This window comes from Oncorhynchus keta, chromosome 14 (assembly GCF_023373465.1).
Source record: "Oncorhynchus keta strain PuntledgeMale-10-30-2019 chromosome 14, Oket_V2, whole genome shotgun sequence".
Taxonomy (NCBI): Eukaryota; Metazoa; Chordata; class Actinopteri; order Salmoniformes; family Salmonidae; genus Oncorhynchus; species Oncorhynchus keta.
The window spans coordinates 26722888-26740508 of NC_068434.1; the positions used below are offsets into that span (position 1 = coordinate 26722888).

General features: G+C 41.7%; 1 protein-coding gene across 1 annotated transcript; it reads right to left on the reverse strand.

Moving 5' to 3' along the window:
- Positions 1-5605: 5605 nt before the first annotated feature.
- Positions 5606-17384, reverse strand: LOC118393093 (cationic amino acid transporter 4-like). The gene is made up of 5 exons (XM_035785395.2): positions 17244-17384; positions 15015-16071; positions 14100-14818; positions 10397-10505; positions 5606-8436 (listed from the first exon to the last, which is right to left on the reverse strand). Exons 2-5 carry the CDS (start codon positions 15994-15996, stop codon positions 8219-8221), a joined length of 2028 nt encoding a protein of 675 aa, XP_035641288.1. The 5' UTR covers positions 15997-16071; positions 17244-17384; the 3' UTR covers positions 5606-8218.
- Between the last annotated feature and the right edge of the window lie 237 nt (positions 17385-17621).

Sequence of the window (17621 nt, forward strand, 5' to 3'; positions counted from 1 at the left end):
TGCTTACAGGTACATAGTGTGGCTTTTCATAGTTAACAGTGACTATATCACCATCCTTTCCCTCTATATGAACTTTTCTCAGGAGGGGCATATAACTGTCTCCTACCCTTTGATAGGATATGATGTCGGTATACAGAAATATGTTGTAAAACATGTATATCTGCAGGGAATGGGGATAATTTATCTTTCACATACGTCCATTTATTGGGACCCATCCCCAACATGTAGGATAAATCACCACTGGTCTTTATACCCCCATCAGCAGACCCTGAGATTTGTACACATTTATGAATAGGGTTATAGATCAAGAGTATTTCCATATTGTTCAGGGTTAGGAGTTCGTTCAACTCCTGTCGACGGTCCTATAGAACCCTTTTTTAAGTTTCATAAGTTTCAGGGGTTCCGATATCCTTTCGCAATAAAAAACCAAGGTCCTTATCCTTGATATTACACCAACTATCGGGGTATGTAATCTAGCTTCTCAGGCCTCTGATAACTCTATAGGCTTTGGACAATTTGTTGTATAATTCAAACTTTGGTTATTCATATGTGCAGACGCATTACTGGGGAGAGTCAGGTAGAAGCCGTTGTGTTCCATGATGCACTCCTGTGTACACGCGAATGATGTTAACTGCCTGTTCAGGGGAAGAAGGATAGATTTGTACCTTGTCAGCTTGGGGATTTGAACTTGCAACCTTTCGTTACTATCTTTAACTTGTAGACAGGGGGTATACGCGGTAGACGTTCGGTAACAGTGAACAAGTCATCGCTGTAACCTTGGTAACGGTGAACAAGTCATCGCTGTAACCTCGCTCATATTTTTTAGTGAAAACACCCCTCAACTTGGATATACTGTACGCACCAAGTCCCCCACTATGAATTTAAAATCACATTTTTTTCTTACGGTCGAAGGGGGAACAAACCATACAGATTTTTAAAGACTTTTTAAAGAGTTTTCAGAAGAGACCTCGGGTGGCTTCATTCGTATACGCTTATGGTAGCTGTGGTTGTAACCTTTGACAAAATCTTGAACTATATCGATATATCTATGTGTGTTGTAAGCCGTAAAGTATTTCCACATCCTCTCCTTCAACGTTATATTAAAGCGTTCAACAACTGAAGCTTTCAAATCCGAGCCTTTAGCAAAATGTACGATATTGTGCTTCTTCATGAGTTTCTGAAAAGTATTATTAAAACATTATTTTCCACCATCAGTCTGCACTTTCTTGGGTGCTTCCTCCTTCCTTCAAGATAGAGTCAAAGAGTCCCACTCTTCTTTTTTAAGACCCTTACAAATTCTATTTTAGAGAAAATATCTATAACCGTTAGCATGTAGCGATTTCCATCATTTTTATCTGCAAGGGCCTGCATGTCACATAGATCCGCCTGAAACTGGGACAAGGGATGAGTAGAAAAAACTATATTTCGTGGAAATTGTTTTCGCACAGGTTTATGCAGAGTATAAGCATCCTGATCTGTCAACCATTCATTCACTTGAGCAGCGCCTAACCGGCTACCTGTTTCTTCGGCTATAGCTCTGGGTTCGCGCCCAGGCTCTGTCGAGGGTTTGGCCGGTAGGGATATCCTTGTCTCATCACACACTAGTGACTCCTGTGGCGGGCCGGGCGCAGTGCACGCTAACCCAGTCGCCAGGTGCACAGTGTTTCCTCCAACACATTGGTGCGGCTGGCTTCCGGATTGGATGCGCGCTGTGTTAAGAAGCAGTGCGGCTTGGTGGTGTTGTGTTTCGGAGGACGCATGGCTTTCGACCTTCGTCTCTCCTGAGCCCATACGGGAATTGTATCGATGAGACAAGATAGTAATTACTAACAATTGGATACCACGAAATTGGGGAGAAAAGGGTTAAAAAATATTTTTTTTAATAATTTCATTTTCATTTAGAATTTTTATTTGTGCAAACATCAAGTATTATGAATACAGACAATTCAGGATTTGTAGCAGGATACCCCGTTTTCTCAGCGATCCAAGCATGCAACACCCTGTATATTTAGTTTAGATTTACAGGCTTGGGTCGCTGAATTTTTAAAACACACACATCCATTATATAAGTATATAAACAACAAATATGATACATGTTACAATTAAACAGTGTTTCAAACAAATAAAATAAAATCTTAGCCAAGGTTGTTTCTAGTTCTTCAGAATCATCCACAAGACGGGATACCAGTTGTGTCCATTGTAGGCTCTCGCCCGTATGTCGTACATGATTCATGATTTGCTCCATTTTTAGCACACGCTCTACATTAGCCCAGGTATTGTGTGGTGTGTAGAATGATATATTGTTCACTTTATTTTCAATAATTTGCTGCATAACATTTGTAAGTTCTCTCAAAAGAAAAAATGTATTTATTCTCTCTAACATCGTATGCATATCGTTACCCATTGCTTTACATCTAAATAAAAAAATATGTATTGTTACTCTGTCTCTTGCGGTTTACTGAGCCAGAAAGTCACCACATCAGCCACCACAGCTTCCTTGTATTTGTTGTCATCCACCAGGGTGTGCCGGATATCTTTGAGTTTCTTGTGGATGTTGATCGCCTCCTTCAGTTCATGTAGGAAAGCCTCGGTTACCCAGTAAACTCGAATAGACGGCATAAGACCATTAGACTAGGGCTCTGACCATCAAAGGTATAAACCGGCTGGACCACAGTCTTTTCACCAGCTCCTCAAAATGGTTGAAGAAGTAGTATCTTGGGGGGTCGTATAAACACAGATGTCATCGTTGGCTGGGGTGATTGATCTCACAACCGATGCATTTTTTTCTTATATACTCTCCAATCACCACGTCTAAAAGTGCGGCTACAGAGGCCTTGATGGTGTCCACAAAAGTAGTTCTGACCACCCCATCAAGCACATCCTCAGGCGGTGTAGAATGGATTAATAGCATCATTGGACATAGCTTGTTGTCATTGCAGGCAATCTTAACGCTGTGCGTTACAGGGAAGACATCCTCCTCCCTCATGTGGTACCGTTCCTGCAGGCTCATCCTGACATGACCCTCCAGCATGACAATGCCACCAGCCATACTGCTCGTTCTGTGCGTGATTTCCTGCAAGACAGGAATGTCAGTATTCTGCCATGGCCAGCGAAGAGCCCGGATCTCAATCCCATTGAGCACGTCTGGGACCTGTTGGATCGGAGGGTGAGGGCTATGGCCATTCCCCCCAGAAATGTCTGGGAACTTGCAGGTGCCTTGGTGGAAGAGTGGGGTAACATCTCACAGCAAGAACTGGCAAATCTGGTGCAGTCCATGAGGAGTAGATGCACTTCAGTACTTGATGCAACTGGTGGCCACACCAGATACGGACTGTTCCTTTTGATTTTGAGATTTTGACCACCCCCCTTTGTTCAGGGACACATATAAATAATAAATACATTATTTAATTTCTGTTAGTCACACGTCTGTGGAACTTGTTCAGTTTATGTCTCAGTTGTTGAGTCTTGTTATGTTCATACAAATATTTACACATGTTAAGTTTATATATATATATTTTTATTTTAGCAAGCTAGCTTCATACTTTTTCTGACATGTCGAAAATGCAGCATTGTTGATTACATTTGACATTTCACCGCCACCAGAATTTGACATGTAACTACAGTTTGTGGGTCATATCAACCCCACAAGTGACCAAAGTTGTTCACTTTGAGGGCAGAGGGGGCAACGTTAGTGAATTGGACCTCCACTTAAGATGGCAATCAAACTGCATCCAGTTTCTACTGGGATTCCCCTGAGGGAAAGTGGATAGCGCAAGGGATGAGGGGGTAAAAATAACATATTTAGACTGCAGCCTTATTCCAAACACTTAAAAGACACACTCTATCCTATCAGGCCTCAAATGAAGTGAACACTTCTGATGACGTATCATAATGTTTGACGAGTATACACTTGCAGGGCAAGGGGTGAGGGAGTAAGGAATGATTTTTAAATGGACCACCCTTGGCCGGAAATTCATCATTGGATCATCCCGCGATGATTGTGTTTTCAGCCACCTGTAGCTTGTGGGTGCTTTATATGCGTTATGAGTGCATGTCTACTTATATTAAATATATAACTATTAATATACACCTACTTTATGATAGCTAGCAAACTAATTAGCTAAATATTGTTAGCCTGCCGAGCTGGAACTTCTGAAAAAGGAAAATATTTTATTTCTACTATTTCCAAAAGATAGCCAAACAGAAACATATTTACCTTTTACGAGACGTGTTTGTGCCGTCATGTGCATTAGTAGCACAATTTCTAACTTGTTTACATTAGTTTTTACTTAGACTTTTATGTTGACTTCTCCATTGATTTTGTTTTGAAGTTTTCGCTGAATTTTCTTAGCGGATGTACAATTGTCGCAAATTGAATTATGGGTAGTTTCAGGCCCAGAGTGAACATAATTGTACACTTGCAAACTCAACTAAAAACGAGGGGGGGAGGGCTTAAGTTGCAAACTTCCCTTGCTTGGCTAATCATTTGGACCGCTTCCCAAGATGGCAATGGGGATTCCCCCAAAGATATAAGGCGAGGATAAGTGGACAAGAGTGTTTCTTTTAGGTGTTGGATAGCCCGCTAATATGATCCATAGTTGGGAGGAACATTTCTTGAGTGCTATTCGATCTATAGTACATTTACACCGTGATTTGAAACTTCTGACCAACTAGTGGGTCAGGCGGCGCCCCTCTGTCTGATTCATATCGCTTGATTTCTGATGATAGTTGTCGATTATATCGACTGATTGCAATTGTATCGGGTGCCTATTCAGAGGACACTTATCACCACACCTTATTCAGCCTATCAGCAGCCTTGATTCCCGGGACTTCAGTTTCAGTTGGTATAGCTCTTAGAAATAGCTCTCAGCATTCTTATAGAGAAGGGCACTCAACATGTACTGCACTGACACAAATGACTGATAATTGGTTAAAAGAAATTGATAATAAGAAGTTCGTGGGAGCTGTACTGTTCGATTTCAGTGCAGCCTTTGATATTATTGACCATAACCTGTTGTTGAGAACTTAAGTGCTATGGCTTTTCAACCTCTGCTATATCGGGGATTCAGAGCTATCTATCTAATAGAAATCAAAGGGTTTTCTTTAATGGAAGCGTCTCTAATGTCAAACATGTAAAATGTGGTGTACCGCAGGGCAGCTCTCTAGTCCCTCTACTCTCTTCTATTTTTACCAATGATCTGCCACTGGCTTTAAACAAAGCATGTGTGTCCATGTATGCTGATGATTCAACCATACAGGCATCAACAACTACAGCTAATGAAGTCACTGAAACCCTTAACAAAGAGTTGCAGTCTGTTTTGGAATGGGTGGCCGGTAATAAACTGGTCCTGAACATCTCTAAAACTAAGAGCATTGTATTTGGTACAAATCATTCCTTAAGTGCTAGACCTCAGCTGAATCTGGTAATGAATGGTGTGGCGGTTGAACAAGTTGAGGAGACTAAATTACTTTGCGTTACCTTAGATTCTAAACTGTCATGGTCATAACATATAGATTAAATGGTTGCAAAATGGACAATGTATAATCCATTTTGTTACGTTAATAGTATGGGCAAGAAACCCTGTAATAATAACAATATTCAGAATGCTGCTTCAAAACATTTATTTGTCACGAAATAACACAGCTTCTTTTAGACTTTATACAACAAAAAATACTTAGAATTTGAATGTGTAAGTACAGAGTACATAGGTACAGTCAGAGCCCATAGCGCATTGTGCTTACTGACACACAAGACAGAGAGCGTAACTCATCGAGGTGAGGAAATGTTCAGCTTGCCAAAAGCACCATAGTGCCAACACCTGTCACTTGCCCACGCAGGAAAAACAGAGACACGCTGGTAGAGAGACACAGACAGTCGTTTGCAGTTAAAATCTTAAACTATGTGCAAAGTTGTACAAAAATCCATTTAATATTTTTGTTATCCCCACATCCACCAACATTTGATTACTTCAAAGGCTGTATCTGTTGTTGAAATCAATTGAATGGAATATAGTAGTTTACAATATAATATCCTATGAATAAATACTGAGATTATAACAGGGTAAACTACTTGGATAGAGGTGAAAAGCTACCTGAACAACTAAAGTTGTTTACATTTCACGTAAGCTTTGGGAATCATTCTGTACTCATGAAAACATCTTTAAGGCCATTGGTTGCTTGTGTCATATATTTACATAAACAAATGTATGTTTACAATAACTAATAAATAAGAGACAAAACAAACATATTTTTGAGTACCACACTAAGGTGAGCTACAGACACGTGTGAGGTTGGTAGCCGGTAGTGAGGGACTCATGCTTATTTTTCATCATTCTAAGGACTGTGATATATAGAAAACGCTAATAACATCAAGGCAATGTTGTAGTTACATTATTATTATGCAGATAAATGGTAGACGTTTTACCTCAATCTCCAAATGTGACAAACAGACAAATATACACCTTATAGGTAACAAAATAATCCGTTCTCAGGACTGAAAACCTTAGCTATGGGAATGTTATGATTATCACGTTGAGACAATGTTACATTGTCATGACATCTTACTGCCCTCTCGAACACTGTGCTATCAGACAGGGTAGTGAGTAACTGGGTGTGAGAGTGCAATCCCTCTCTGAGGAGGTCAGTGTAATCCAGCACTACGAGTGAGAGTGATCTCTGCGTGTATGTAATCTAGATCAAGCTATTGGTCAACCGCAGGGACTGCTGCAAATCTGTCGGATTACAGAGGTCTCATGAGGATAAGAGATGTCCTATGGCTGGCATAGTCTGACAAAACACTCAATCCCTGTTTGTTAATATGGTTCTAAACAGCAGCACCAAATACCCTGTTCAGGTACATCATGAACTGGGTTTGTGCTTGCCTTACAAAAAGCATGTATTAAAACACATGTTAATAACTCTCGTCTCGCATTATCACTGTTGTGTATGAGGAGAAATGAGAACAAAACCATAGCTAAAATAATCCAGGTGCTTTTATATTAGATGGTTGTATAAACTAATCTCATGCTAGCACACAGAAGGGGAATGGGTCGCTGTCTAGTTCTTGTGCATTGGGGGAATAACCCTTCTCAGTAGATATTAGGTTGATTGCAAAATCTGGGACACATAAGAGTGAGTGAGGTCATTGGATGGGAGTCAGTGGATTAAGCGAGAGGTTGAAAGGCCTACTCCGCCTTAGAAGAAGAGAGTGACAATCTCATGTGATGGAGACAGAGAACATTAACAAGTGGAGTCGGGTCATTATGATACGAAGCGAGGTACAAAAACATCCCAAAACAGAACATAATATGTGTGTGATATGCCATCAGTGAAATGCAAAATTAAAATGATAAAATAGACTGATTCACAGCTCAGAAACTACATGAAACAAGTCCGAAATAATCATTAAAATAGAAAATGTATGTAAATGATTTGCGTTTGGCTGAGCAGCCACTAGTGCGGGGGAATGAGGGGGATCTTGAGGTGGTCCCAGGGGTTGTAAGTGGACCCACATGACCCACTGACAGAACCTAGTCTCTCCTCAGGCAAGAATAATGCTTGTGTGTGTGTGTGTGTGTGTGTGTGTGTGTGTGTGTGTGTGTGTGTGTGTGTGTGTGTGTGTGTGTGTGTGAGAGAGAGAGAGAGGGAGAAAGCAAATGTGAATATGTGTTTGTACTTGGGTGTGTCTAAACAAAGGTCCATTCATTCCAGTGCTTACAAAACGAAAAATGCAGCTTATCAACATGACTCAATGTATGCTATGACCAAAAGCACCATCCTACTACCAAACACATTAAATTGTGAGTGACTGAGAGACATTAAAAAGCAGATCAATTGAGGAGTTGAGAGAAATGCTAACAAGGAAATAACACCTGTGCTGGTTTATCTACCATTTTGTTTTTAAATACAGTGATTATAACCAATAGCAATATCCTAAACAATGCTAGATAGCTTTATTACTATGTTCCCATATTAAGAGATACAATATGTCAAAATAAATATAAATATGTTTCAGAATGAGAGAGCGTAAATGTCATTGTGTGATGTGTACTTACTAACGCAGAGAAACACAGACTTGTGTCAGTACACACTGATTGTATGAGGCCAGTCACGAGAGGGAAGTCAGAGAAGAAGAGAGTGAGGTAATGTATGAGTAGGAGCAGATAGATGATAAACGGCCCACTGAAATAAAGATGGCTCCCTTCATAGTTCCTACACATCATCTCTTTGCCTGCTGCTCTTCAGCAGACTGGGCGGGGGAGGGGGTGGTGTGGAGGGCGCTGGCGTCCCCATGTCCGTTCGGCTGCACTGACTGGACTGTCTCTACCAGGCTGCCACTAGGGAGCACCACGTACCTGGCAGCCATGTCCTTGGGCTGCAGCTCCCTCAGGCCCTCCTTACTGTGCCATATCCCATAGCCAAAATACACCAGTAGACCTAGAGAGGTGCAACATATACTGTTAGGACCAAAACACATGCTTACAGAATCACACAAATATACTGTTGTTATTGGTATACTGTCATACGGTATGTGCTTATCCATTGAGAAGACACAGCTATAGTGGGAATATGGTGCTAGGAATTGATTACTTAGACATGGCCCAGCCCCTGTCATGTTCAATATTCCCTGTGAAGCCTCTGTAGGCAGACAGGCAGGGTTGGGTAGGTTACTTTCTAAATGTAATCCATTACAGTTATTAACTAAATTGCAATCAGTAATGTTTGGATTTCACAAACTCAGTAATGTAGTCAGATTACTTTGTTACTGTTAGATTACTTTCCTCTTAAGAGGCACAGGTTAGTAGCTGGCACAAAGTCATAAAATGAGATTTATAACCTAACCTTAACCACATTGATAACCCTAATGCCTAGCCCTAACCTTAAATGAAGACCAAAATGCAAGATTTTTACAATATAGCCCATTTTGAATTTGCAGCTTGACCCATCTAGCAGAAATCGCTCTGTTTTGCCTCAAGGACGAGACTCGTCCCAATAAATATCAACCTGTTTAAGAAGCATTAGAAGAAAACAAAAATTAATGCCCTTAATTGCAGGATAAATCAATGTTAGAGTTTACATAGCTGGCCATAAATGGATGTTGCAGTTTTCTTTATGGGTTGGTTATGTACAGTAGGCTTCTTCTAACCCATTGCTTTCTACTACAGATAATAGGTTTAGGCTATATCTTTAAATTTTAAAAAATCTAACTGGGTCTGCCAGATTTCCAGTCATTTCAATGAATTTAATACCCATTGATCTTCAAGAATATGAATTGAAAAGATGAAAATATAGATTAATATGGAAATATAGATCAGCCAAATAGTTTTATCTGAGCATAACCCAAAAACTAAGGACTAATCAGCCTAATCTGTTGTTTTTGATTTTGTTGTCATGGAGGTCTGATAAGGCCCATTGCTTTGAACTGCAACAAAATGCAGCCCTCGGAATAGCGTGCTTTGAGCACTACTGAAAGTGCTATTTGCATGTGAAAAACTAGATGGTAACTTTCCATGAAGAGAATAAAAGTCCCACTAGTGGTCTTCTTAAATTAAACCTGTTTTTTTACAATAATGGAGCACAATACCACGAGGCAGTTTAGAAGGGATGAACTCAAACTTTTATTCCATAGGCTAGGATCTGCACTGCAGCTGTTGCAAGAGTGCTTTTTTCACCGGCTGTCCACTGGGGCGTATTCATTACTCCGATTCTGTTGCAAAACGTTTCTTAAACAGAAGCAAACAGAACAAAACGGGGCAGGACCTACCTGACTTTGTCCAACAGAAACTCTAGTTTTGCTCTGTTTGCTTCCATTTGGTTCTTAAACAGTAAATGGTTTCCGTAATGAATACACTCCTGACCGCAAAAACAATGATTGATAAGCAGTTTAAACTTCTTCAATTGAACCATTATTGGGTTAAAATACACAGTATATACATTTGTGAACAGCCATCCACAACAACCACAATATGTAAGGCGCAAATAAATTAGAGCGCAGCAGTGTGATTCACATCAATGCGCTACGTAGCCTAAATATCTTCTAACTGCAGCACGCGCAGGCTAGGAAAGGGTTAACTCCCTCCAGTCAGGCCTTGACTTACTTGGTAGGTTTACTCTCTGTAAACACAAAGTAACCTGCATATGTTTTAATACAAACATGTGCTATGTACTAATTATTTAATAAAACCCTGTTTCATATCCTGTTGTCTATGATCAACCAGTAATAAGTATCCATACTATTTGTCCATCATTTAGGTTAAGAGGCACTGTATTTCAACCACTGAAGGCAAGAGTTCCAGTTCAGTCTGACATGATGTTTGGTTTACAGGACGTGTCTGCGCTACATAGCACATGGTCCTCACACAACACACATTTGTGCCATTAGTGGAAGTAATCTTACCTGCAGCCACCCATACGGTAAAGCGGATCCAGGTCATTGGGCTGAGCTTCAGCATTAGGAACACATTCATGAGGATGCTTGCACCAGGGATGAATGGGACCAAGGGTACCTAGGAAAATTACAACAGCAAACAACCATCATTCTGACATGTATTAAAATGTGTCAAATAATCAATGCCTTCCTTAATTCAATAAGTGTTTGTCGTTGAAGAAAAGGAGGTTGGAGAGCCTAAAAGACCACTAGTCTTGACTAAAATATTAAAAGTCCCAATAGGAGTACTTAATATAATTCAAAAGAATGATCAGGTCTTCATGACAAGATTTTATATTAGGTTGGTGCCATAAGGAACGTGGGCCCTGCTTGAGCTCACAGAAACAGCTTTTATTTTGTATGAAGAGCAGATCAACCACACGGCAGGGAGTGAGTGTCTGCTGTGACTCAGCTTCAGAGCTGGGTGAAAATGTCACATTAAATGTTGCAGTTCCTATCTACTGGGCTCGAGTCAGACGGAGTAGAATTTAGCATCTCTAAAGGTGGAGAGACTGCTACAAAAACGTCTTAAAACACACAGAGTATTCTTAGTTTATCATAACTACATAAAGACGTAGGGAAATATAACAGGCTCAAATTAAATGCTATTTGTCACATGCCTCGTAAACTTCAGGAGTAAACTAACAGTGAAGTGCTTACTTACGGGCCCTTCCCAACAATACAGAGAGAAAGAAAATAGAGAAATAATAGAAAAGTAACAATAAATATGCAATGAGTAAACGATAACTTGGCTATATACACTGAGTATACCAAACATTAGGAAAACCTTCAGGGCATGAACTCTACAAGGTGTCGAACGCGTTCCACAGGAATGATGGCCCATGTTGACTCCAATGCTTCCCACAGTTGTGTCAAGTTGGCTGGATGTCCTTTGGGTGGTGGAACATTGTTGATACACACGGGAAAATGTTGAGTGTGAAAAACCCAGCAGCGTTGCAGTTCTTGACGAACTGGTGCGCCTGGCATCTACTACCATAAAGGCACTTACATTTTTGTCTTGCCCATTCACACTCTGAATGGCACACATACACAATCCATGTCTCGATTGTATATAGGCTTAAAAATGCTTCTTTAACCTGTCTCCTCCACTACACTGACTGAAGTGGATTTAACAAGTGATATCAATAAGGGATCATAGCTTTCACCTGGATTCACCTGGTCAGTCTGTATCATGGAAAGAGCAGGTGCTCTGAATGTTTTTTGTATAGTCAGTGTACACAGGGTACCAGTACTGAGCTGATGTGCAGGGGTACGAGGTAATTGAGGTAGATATGTACATATAACTAGGAATAAAGTGACAGATATTAAACAGTAGTAACAGCGTATGTGTAAAAAAAGTCAATTAAAAAAGGGTCAATGCAGATAGTTACAGTTCAGGAAGGAGACGCGTTCTGTCTCCTAGAGATGAACGTACTTTGGTGCGAAAAGTGCAAATCAATCCCAGAACAACAGCAAAGGACCTTGTGAAGATGCTGTTCTGAATGGCCGATTAATTAGGGCCGATTTCAAGTTTTCATAACAATCGGAAATCGGTATTTGTGGGCGCCGATTTGCCGATTTTATAAATATATACAGTGGGGCAAAAAAGTATTTAGTCAGCCACCAATTGTGCAAGTTCTCCCACTTAAAAAGATGAGAGAGGCCTGTAATTTTCATCATAGTTACACTTCAACTATGACAGACAAAATGAGAGAAAAAAAAATCCAGAAAATCACATTGTAGGATTTTTTATGAATTTATTTGCAAATTATGGTGGAAAATAAGTATTTGGTCACCTACAAACAAGCAAGATTTCTGGCTCTCACAGACCTGTAACACATTCTTATTTTCAATGACGGCCTAGGAACGGTGGGTTAACTGCCTCGTTCAGGGGCAGAAAGACAGATTTTCACCTTGTCAGCTCGGGGGATCCAATCTTGCAACCTTACAGTTAACTAGTCTAATGCAATAACGACCTGCCTCTCTCTCGTTGCACTCCACAAGGAGACTGCCTGTTACGCAAATGCAGTAAACCAAGGTAAGTTGCTAGCTAGCATTAAACGTATCTTATAAAAAACAATCAATCATAATCACTAGTTAACCACACATGGTTGTTGATATTACTAGATATTATCTAGCGTGTCCTGTGTTGCATATAATCTGACTGAGCATACAAGTATCTAAGTATCTGACTGAGCGGTGGTAGGCAGAAGCAGGAGTGTAAACATTCATTCAAACAGCACTTTCTGTGTGTTTTGCCAGCAGCTCTTCCTTGTGCGTCAAGCATTGCGCTGTTTATGACTTCAAACCTATCAACTCCCGGGCTGGTGTGACCGAAGTGAAATGGCTGGCTAGTTAGTGAGCACTAATAGCGTTTCAAACTTCACTTGCTCTGAGCCTTGGGGTGGTTGTTTCCCTTGCTTTGCATGGGTAACGCTGCATTGTTGTGGTGGCTGTTATCGTTGTGTTGCTGGTTCGAGCCCAGGGAGGAGTGAGGGGAGGGACGGAAGCTATACTGTTACACTGGCAAAACTAAAGTGCCTATAAGAACATCCAATAGTCAAAGGTTAATGAAATACAAATCATATAGAGGGAAATAGTCCTATAATAACTACAACCTAAAACTTCTTACCTGGGAATATTGAAGACTCATGTTAAAAGGAACCACCAGCTTTCATATGTTCTCATGTTCTGAGCAAGGAACTGAAACATTAGCTTTCTTACATAGCACATATTGCACTTTTACGTTCTTCTCCAACACTTTGTTTTTGCATTATTTAAACCAAATTGAACATGTTTCATTATCTACTTGAGGCTAAATTGATTTTATTGATGTATTATATTAAGTTAAAATAAGTTAATTCAGTATTGTTGTAATTGTCATTATTACAAATACATTTTTTTTTAAATCGTCCGATTAATCGGTATCTGCTTTTTTGGTCCTCCAATAATCGATATCGGCGTTGAGAAATCATAATCGGTCAACCTCTAGTAGAGATAGTCTGAATGATCGGCTATGAAAAGCTAACTGACATTTACTCCTGAGGTGCGGACCTGTTGCACCCTCTACAAACACTGTGATTATTTTTTGACCCAGCTGGTCATCTATGAACATTTGAACATCTTGCCCATGTTCTGTTATAATCTCCCCCCGGCACAACCAGAAGAGGACTGGCCACCCCTCATAGCCTGGTTCCTCTCTAGGTTTCTTCCTAGGTTCTGGCCTTTCTAGGGAGTTTTTCCTAGCCACCATGCTTCTACACCTGCATTGCTTGCTGTTTGGGGTTTTAGGCTGTGTTTCTTTACAGAACTTTGTGACATCAGCTGATGTAAGACAGGCTTTATAAATACATTTGATTGAATGATTTGATGATGGTGTTGATGTGAGTCATGACCAGCCTTTCAAAGCATTTCATGGCTACAGATGTGTGCTATGGGGCGATAGTCATTTAGACAGGTTACCTTGGCATTCTTGAGCATAGGGACTATGGTGTCTGCTTGAAACTCTGCAGGCAGACAACGTTATACAACTAATAATTCTAAGGCGAGGGTTTAGTTCTGCTTCCCTAACTTTATGTGTAGGCATATACAATAAAGTAAAAGTCAACAAAGTTGCTGCTTTGCATTTACACATTGGGCATAAAATGAAAAACTGAGAATTTGTTTGGCTCACCTGGAAGGTTTTGGTGTTGATGTGTGGTTCATGGGCATATATGACGACCAGGCTGAGGAGGAAGGTTGAGCCAAACACCACTATTAGCACGGCGAAGCTCCACGTAGGCAGCTGCAGCTGGTTACTCCCAAACACAAAAACGGCACAGAGGGACACAGAGCTCACCATCACCGCCAGCACAGAGAAGGCCACCACCTCCCCCGGCTCAAAGTCCCCTAGCAACCTGCCCAGGTAGGGCTCCCAGCGGGCCTTCAACACCCCTGGGGCGCTGCGTTCCCTGGTCTTCTGCATCTCCACCAGCTGTAGCTTGTCTGAGAAGGACTCATACTCCTTCAGCTCCCCGCTGTCCTGAGCTATGATCTGGGACTCGGAGGCTTCGGGTGAGGGCTCTGGGTTGTAGTTGGTGTTAGGGGAGGTAGTGGAGTTAGCCTTGGAACTGGTCTTCTCCTTCTCAGGCTGGAAGCGCAGCACAATGACACTGGCTGCCACAAAGGTGTAGGCCAGGAGGGTGCCGATGGACAGGAACTGGACCAGGGCCTCCAGGTCAAAGATGAGCGCCATGACGGCCATGAGGAGGCCAAACACCAAGATGGCATTCACAGGGACCTTGGTGACAGGGTTGACCTTGGCGAAGAAGGCGAAGAAGAGGCCATCCTCCGCCATAGCGTAAACAATCCGAGGGAGGGAGAAGAGGTTGCTGAGGAGCACTGTGTTCATGGCTGGAAGAGGGGATGGACAGAGAGTCACATGATCATCAATGCAATCAAAACAGAGACCTACTGTATGAAGTCAAGATAAATAAAAGTCATACACATTTGCCCTTCAATCAATTATATCATCAACTGACCCAAAGAAACTCAATGACATGATACATTGGTGTGGTTACAGTGGTTAAGTCTTTCAAGAGACACTTACCACAGATGGACCCTACTGCCACGATGTAGCCAGCCCAGCTGTAGCCTCGGCGGAAGAAGGCGTCAGACAGAGCGGAGTTGGGATCGAGGGAGTGCCAGGGCACCATGAGAGTGAGGACAGTGGAGACCAGGATGTAGGCTGTGGCTGCCATGCACAAGGAGATGGCTGTGGCCATAGGAATGGCTCGCTGGGGGTTCTTTGCCTCCTCGCTGGAGGCTGCAATCACATCGAAGCCAACAAATGCGTAAAAGCAGGTGGCTGTGCCTGCCATAACCCCAGACACACCGAACGGTGCAAAACCTCCTTCTTTCTGGCTCCAGTTGACTGGATCGGCCAGCACGAAGCCAAACACCAAGATGAAGAGTATGACAACCAGACTAACAGCGGAGAAGATGTGGTTGAGCCAAGAAGAGACTCGCACTCCGAAGGTTATGAAGATGGTGGCAACCACTAGAATCCCGGCGGCCAGCAGGTCAGGGTAGTGGGCAATATAGGGAACATTCCACTTCATTATGTGGTTCTCTGTGTAGTTCTGGATAGTGTGGTTAAACATGGAGTCCAGGTAACCACTCCACGCCCGCGCCACCGCGGCCCCACCAATCATGTACTCCAACACTACGTTCCAGCCAATGAGAAAGGCCCATATTTCTCCACAAGAAACATAGGTGAACATGTAGGCCGAGCCCGTTCTGGGCACGCGAGCCCCGAACTCAGCATAGCAGAGGGCGGCCATCAGGGAGGCGATGCCTGCTATGAGGAAGGAGAGGACCACGGCAGGTCCCGCGGTGTCCTTGGCCACAGTGCCAGTCAGGACGTAGAGACCAGAGCCCACCATGCCACCAACACCCAGCAGGGCCAGGTCCACCATGGTCAGGCAGCGCTTCATTGATGTCACCATCAAATCATCATCCAGGGTCTTCAGTCGGTTCAGCCTTTGGCAGAAACGCACTGCCGGGACGCAACCACGCCCACAGGTCGCCATGGTTACAGGATCACACTCGGCAACTTATCAGTCAAGATGCTCAAACTGGATCCATTCTCCTCCTGATTAATTTTCCTGAGAGACAAAAATACAAAATACATACCATCATACAGGGACAAAGCCTGTGACCGCAGAGCAGGTAGACAAAAGCAACTCATCCTAATGAGGACTTCATCTAACCTTTATCTGAATGACTCCATCCTCTCACCACTGCTGCCTATCTCTGAGCATGTTGTATTACACCTCTGCCCTTACCAAGTGGAAGGTGGAAACTATTGCTTTTCTATTTTTAGAATTGAAGACTAATATTCTTCAACTTGGCTTATTAGGATAGCTTGATACATTTCAGTTAGGACTATCTGAGTAATGTCAAATCTATAAATAGGCATATCTATAAATTATGCAATTTAATACATGTTTTGAAAGATATCATTTAGTCTATTACTGATTAATAACTGCCCATGAAAAGGAGATCTGTTTGAGCTGCTCTGACTGTTTGACACGTCTTCTTTTCACTTGAAGACTAATGTTGAAGTAATATCCTATTGTAGCTTAACTATGTAAGGCTATATTCCGCTTTCATCCTGCGAAGACTAAAAGTGTCCGATATCTCAGCAAATAAAAGTAGCCAACCGAACACACAACTATTTGGGTAGGTTAAACGCTGTGGAGCCAAAATCAATCATCAAAGGCTACGCTTTATGCGATAGAATGGGACCAGCCCGGGATCCGACTATTTTTTTATGTGCCGTTTACAATTACTGCGTACGGTAGGCATATGGCGAGTTCTGCCGCCCTCAATGCAATAAATACATTACGTAAAGCTTTTATTCCCTACTGAAATAAACACTCATACAAAGTGAAACGACCATACACCCGTCCTCCATAATAACTGTGATTCGTGTAATAATTGTGGAGTCATGGCGAGAATGAATCGCTTTAAGTGCGTCGTTTTTACAAAAGCCAGTCACATTAATAATGTATAACAAAATGGAAACTCATACAAATGTTATTAATGACAGGCTATTTCAATAAAGCGATGGCGATTGCTGACTATTCTATGAAATTGTACTTGTCTGCGTTTTATATATATTTTTTATTATGGCACGAACAAGGTGTTGTAATAGGTAGATTATGGCAAAAGCCAGGGGAGAAACTCTACCATTACTGCTATTCTGCATATATAGTCTAATTTATTTGATTTAAAAAACGTTCTAATATGGTAACAAATAAAAACATTTGTTTACCTTAAATGCTGAATATCGCTTATGAGTAGCCTATCTCAGGCCCGGTTGATATCCTTTGAAACCCTCAACGACAGACAGGGAGAAAGGTGGAGATGGAGAACGAGAGGATAGAGAGCTGAGCTCTCGATTCTTAAAGGCACAGTACGCGTTTATTGTTCATCTGATGACGACGGGATCAGCCATCAGATAAGGTCACGCGCAAGGCCAGCGTTTAAAGGTCCAATGCAGCCGTTTTTATCTTAATTTCAAATAATTTCTGGGTAACAATGAAGTACCTTACTGTGATTGTTTTCAATAGCCTTTTAGCAAAGAGCAATTTCCCAAGCAGGAATTTAGCTAAGACTGTCTGGTAGTGGTCTGAGTGGGAGGGCAAGCCTG

What these genes read in the sequence shown, in the direction of transcription:
- LOC118393093 (XM_035785395.2), bottom strand. Translation starts at nt 15,996, where the DNA reads ATGGCGACCTGTGGGCGTGGTTGCGTCCCGGCAGTGCGTTTCTGCCAA. An exon ending in GGCAGTAGGGTCCATCTGTG is followed by an intron (nt 14,819 to 15,014) that starts GTAAGTGTCTCT and finishes CCCCTCTTCCAG; the next exon opens with CCATGAACACAGTGCTCCTC. An exon ending in TCAACACCAAAACCTTCCAG is followed by an intron (nt 10,506 to 14,099) that starts GTGAGCCAAACA and finishes TAATTTTCCTAG; the next exon opens with GTACCCTTGGTCCCATTCAT.